General features: G+C 27.7%; 1 protein-coding gene across 3 annotated transcripts; it reads right to left on the bottom strand.

Moving 5' to 3' along the window:
- Positions 1 to 226: 226 nt before the first annotated feature.
- Positions 227 to 4505, bottom strand: LOC101498929 (uncharacterized). 3 transcript variants are annotated; one of them, XM_004496164.4, is made up of 7 exons: positions 3951 to 4505; positions 2350 to 3148; positions 1947 to 2075; positions 1773 to 1838; positions 1560 to 1625; positions 745 to 783; positions 228 to 639 (listed from the first exon to the last, which is right to left on the bottom strand). In XM_004496164.4, exons 1-7 carry the CDS (start codon positions 4274 to 4276, stop codon positions 463 to 465), a joined length of 1602 nt encoding a protein of 533 aa, XP_004496221.1. In that variant the 5' UTR covers positions 4277 to 4505; the 3' UTR covers positions 228 to 462. The 3 variants fall into 3 exon arrangements, with proteins under 3 accessions (XP_027189049.1, XP_004496221.1, XP_004496220.1); XM_004496163.4 differs by having other exon boundaries at positions 231 to 639; positions 1773 to 1844; positions 3951 to 4503; XM_027333248.2 differs by lacking the exon at positions 745 to 783 and having other exon boundaries at positions 227 to 639; positions 1773 to 1844.
- Positions 4506 to 5140: the final 635 nt, after the last annotated feature.

Genomic DNA, 5140 nt, shown 5'->3' with positions numbered 1-5140 from the left:
ATAGTGACGCATTGAGCCATTATACATTTTCCTTGAATATCTAATAAGCTTCGTGAACTATACATGTATGAGATTTTAAATAGCTATGTACACCTTAAAAAAGTAATTTATAATATTAGAAATGCATGAGTTGGCGATAGAAATTAAAGACAAAAATAAAATAAAATTTATGTTTAATTATGTCACAAGTTCATGTTAGGGAACATGTCAAAATTAAGAGAGATTTTTACCAACTTTGAAGGTCAATCAAAATGTGTTTACTCGTTTAACCAAGCATTACATCAAGACTATATATATATATATATATATAATTACATTTAGGATGATGAAATATGACATATATTTTATTCACTAGACCTTAATAATTATAATTTTCCAAGATTTGTAGAAAATTAAAGTGCATACATACAGCCACATACTATAAGTATTTATGGCATAATACATAAGCATATATATATTTATTCACCTATACAAACAACCTCTATAAGCTGGTGTCCAGTAATCTGGTCCAGTACTATTCTCTCTGTATACAAGAGGAGTACATGAAGTTGGAACTAAACAAAGTCCTCTGCTCCTAAGGTCCATTTTTCCATCCTCCTTATGATCTTTTCTATCAAAACAGCTTATTCCCCTTGGATCCTGGATTCGTATCAATATCAATATTTTTAATAATGACTTCAAATTTTAAATACTTTTATAAAAAATTACTTAATACTTTAATAGATATATTGCTTTTTTAATTACCTTGTGTGAATTAGCCTTCAAGTAAGGGTTGCTCAGTAACTACAAAATATTATACATGTAAAGAAATTAAACTCAACTCTTCATTGCATATAGTTGAATTATTTTGGTGTTTGAAACTGCATCTTTAATTTCTTCTACTTAAAAAATGTTTTTTTTTTAAATTTATGGAGTATAAAGGACGTTCCAATTCATTACATCATACATTCCCCGGATTAGAACATCAATTTGAATAATGTAGTCCATATGATGTTTAATTCTTCCGAAATGATAATGTGACTTAGTAATTTGGAAAAAAAGAAACATTAAAGTTTGAGTAATAAAAAGGTCACAAGTTTACCTGCACAATAAAAAAATAACAACAAACATTTTCTAAAAAATAAAATAAAATCTTCTACATTCCCAAAATATAAACTAAACCTAAAATATCATCTGAACATTAACAATCACATCATTGCAAAGACAAAAAAAAAAGGCACCCTTTGGTTAATTAAGCATAATTAGTTTCTAATTAGATGGTCTCTAGTAATATCTAAAATCTCATAATTAAATATATAGTTCATGAAGCTCATGTGATACTCAAGATAAATGTGTAATCACAACATAGTTGTTAATTTATTCAACCAATATTTTGAGAAGGAATAAATCATAGAAGTGAGATTTCATTGCATTAAAAATGAAAAGGTGTGGATAAAAGCAACATGCAGCAACAATAATTATATATATATATATATATATATATATATATATATATATATATATATATATATATATATATAATGGATAATGAATGGAAAGTTTTCCATAATGGTACCCACCTGGACTTGTTCTTGAAGAAACTTTATGTACCCAATTGCTTCAAACAGAACAGATGCTGTATCTGTCTGAAATTCAACAAAAAATAATTTATTATTAATATCAAGTAGTAGGTAGTGAAAAAAGTAGAGCACAATGAATTAATTATTTAATATAAAAAAAAGAGAAAAAAAAAAAAGGAGTGAGGATTAATTAGTGCAATATGTAGTAGTAACCTTTCCAAAAGGAGACACAATTTGTTGAAGGGCTGTGATCTTTTCTCCTAGCTTGACTTTTGGTGCCTGCACCTTTTAAACAAATAAATAGAAGTTTCTTAATGTATAGTAAACAAAATAAAAAGAGGTTTTCCACTTTCTGCTTTTTCTTTACACATATTTATATATATGTACCTTTGAAGAAGAATTAGTTGTTGATGTATCTTGTTTAGTCTTCTTCAAACTTGCCTCTGATGATTCTTCAGATCTTTTCTTCTTTATTTCACGTGTTGTCCCCTCTCCTCTTCCATTACTATTTCTCATCTGAATATATTTAATTGGATACATTTTTATTGAAAATTTTTCCATTCAAAAAAATATTTATTGAAAAAATCATGTCAAAGCATAATTATTTTTTTATAATACCCTTAATTGTTTATCATTTTATTCCAACTATTTCTCTTTACAATTAATTAAAAATAATTGATACTAATTAATTTAAACTTTTAAAACAACAATGTTTTTTTAAAAAACGACACATAATAAATAAGAAAGAAGAGAGTATATATTTTTGGATAAACCATTGTATTAAACTCACATGTGATGATGAGTGAAGGCTCTGCTTCTTTGATTCTGATAAGTTTGATGAATATTTAATGTTTGGCCTTTGTGCATGGATTCCAATAACTGGCCTTCCAAACCTACTATTAAATGATATAACATCTGAGAAATTTTTTGTACATGGTGAAATATTATTAGACAACCCTTGATAAAATTTTCCACTTTCTCCAACTGAATTAACACTATTGTTAAATCCATCAAGATATCCATTTGGATTAAATGATTTTCCAAACACATGTCCATGCATAACTTCACTTGCATGGTGATGATTAAATTCTTGTTTAACCTTCATGTCATGATCATCATCATGGCAAATATTAGGAAAAAGTATTGATCCTGAATTTTTATTACCTACTCCTTGATCAACAATAGTACATGATGTGGAATCATCAAAAGGTGGTTTGAAAAGACAACTAGGGTTAGATTGTGAAAAGTGATGATTCATGGAAGAAGAATTCAAATTATTAGACATGTTGTTTGTTTGTGGATCAAATTGGCTACTAACTTCAGGGTCAGGTGGGGCAATAGACCAAGTGCTTACAAGATTGGATAATTTTGTCAACCTTTCATTATTCTCAATAAGTGCTTCACTGTACCCATTTAAGTGCTTCTCAAAATTACTATTGAATGAAGTTGGATTACTATATTCCCAACTTGTATCAAGTTTCTTCAAATAGTCACAAGCTGGTTCAAACATTGTTTTAGATGAAAGTGCATCCAAAAAGTTCTCTCCAATTTCTTGGTTGTTGTGCAACTCTCCATTTGTTCCAACACCTCTATAAAAAACATTAATTCATAAGAAAGTTAGTTGTGATTAATAAAAAAATATATCAAATCAATCTTAATATAAACAAAAAGTTAATTATATATACAAAAAATATATATATATCATAAATTATATGGTACATAACATATATTTCTTAGAGAATCCAAGAGGATTTTTCTTGTTGTGTGGAGGGAGGGATATACAAAAGGAACTATATGAAAGTAGAAGAGAATCAAGATTTCGTTGTTTATATAGTGTGAACACACTGATTATAGTGCACATAATAGCTGTTAGATATATAGTGGAAAGAAAAAGCCTAGAGAAGAATATTATTTGCGCGAAAAAAAAAAAAAAAAAACTAAGAATACATTAACCCTATTATTAGCTACTATGTACACCTAACTTAAAACACCCTTTAACTGCACCAATTTCTAACCTAAAAGATTAGTCTCTTATTTTTTTTTCTTGCCTAGCTATGTCAATTATATAGCACTAAAAACATCAAATATAAATATATATATTTATAATTTAGATTAGTCTAATAAATAGTCTTATTCATATACATATTAGCAAATTATTTTCCTTTTTTTTGTAAATAACTACTAACATATACAAACTTACTATTGTTGTACAAATGAAAATAATTTCTTGGTGTTGGTCTAGCATGGAAAGGAAGGGATCTAGATTGATTTTCTTTTTTTTTTTTGTGATTGGTTTAGAAACCTAGCTATTAGGTTGTTTGGAAACAATAGCTTCTTATACTTCGTTTTTTATAAAGATTTTTAGCTCATAAAAGATATATAGAAACTTACGATAGAACATGACTCCAAAGTTGATTATCTGAAGCATGTTGAGCCATGAAATCATTAGAGGAAGGTGCATGAGGTTGATCAACGAATACTCGTCGAGAAGATTCAACCGTGAGGGTTGAATGGTTGGAAGCATTAGTGAAAGATGTAGAAGAAACAGAAATATCTTGATCCTCACAAGAAGAGGAAGAATTAGGATTCATTTGGTTGTTGTTCCATGCATGTTTAACATCGTTCCAATTAGAAGAAAGAGAATTTGTTTGGAGATACCACCAATTTAATGGGGTAGTAGAGGTAGCAATAGTGTTTCCACCACATTCACCACTCATCTTTTATGTATCTCTCTAGCTATTTATTTTTTTCCTTTGATTGGTGGAATGGAACTAGGTAGGGATGGATGTATGTATTTATGTATAATCTCTCTTAAAATTTGTGTCTTTGATTGTTGTTGTGGGGTGGAGATTTATGGAAGGGATTGATCAAATTTAAGTGACGTATAAGTATTTTTAGGTTATATCAATTATAGGGGAGACAATAAAATATGCAACCTGAGTTTTTTCCACTAACGTTCGTGGGCAATTATTATATATAGAAGGTGATGGGCCAACATGGGTTTGCCTTAACTTTGCATATAATGTTGGTAACTATGGTGTTTAGGGCTGCTGGTTTTATTTTATAACCAATTAGGTTATTTATTATTTAGTACTATACATATATTTTAATATTAAGAATTTAAGTTGAATATTTAAACTTATATTAATTAGGTGCTATTATTTCATTTTTTTAGTTTTATGTATATTCATTGTAAACTCTCCATTTGATTAGTATATTATTATTTTATGTTTTTATCTATATATATATTTTTTGATCTTATGTTTTTATCTATATTTTATTCTCTTGTTGTTTTAACATGATGCATAATAAATCCATTTTTTTGAACATGTTACCTAGAAATTAATCTTATAGTCATCTAAATTGGAAAAGAAAGAAAGCATTGAATTTAAAAAGTGTGCTCTTAATATTGGTTTTCTTTATCAAAAATCCTATAATTTTACTAAGAATCATCCAAACCCGTGTAATCTAGTACCTGAAGTTGAAAATTTAGATAATGAAAAGCCAAATTAAAATATTGAAAAGTATTTTTTTTTTAATAATTTGTCACGTTAGCATAAATACACACATGTCAATATCTA

The sequence above is a fragment of the Cicer arietinum genome, chromosome 4 (assembly GCF_000331145.2).
Source record: "Cicer arietinum cultivar CDC Frontier isolate Library 1 chromosome 4, Cicar.CDCFrontier_v2.0, whole genome shotgun sequence".
NCBI classification, from domain to species: domain Eukaryota; kingdom Viridiplantae; phylum Streptophyta; class Magnoliopsida; order Fabales; family Fabaceae; genus Cicer; species Cicer arietinum.
Note: the sequence above shows the minus strand (reverse complement) of the source record. Positions and strands in the feature narration are given on the sequence as shown.

What these genes read in the sequence shown, in the direction of transcription:
- LOC101498929 (XM_004496163.4), bottom strand. Translation starts at nt 4,276, where the DNA reads ATGAGTGGTGAATGTGGTGGAAACACTATTGCTACCTCTACTACCCCA. An exon ending in CTTTGGAGTCATGTTCTATC is followed by an intron (nt 3,149 to 3,950) that starts GTAAGTTTCTAT and finishes TGTTTTTTATAG; the next exon opens with AGGTGTTGGAACAAATGGAG. An exon ending in TGAAGGCTAATTCACACAAG is followed by an intron (nt 640 to 744) that starts GTAATTAAAAAA and finishes ATACGAATCCAG; the next exon opens with GATCCAAGGGGAATAAGCTG.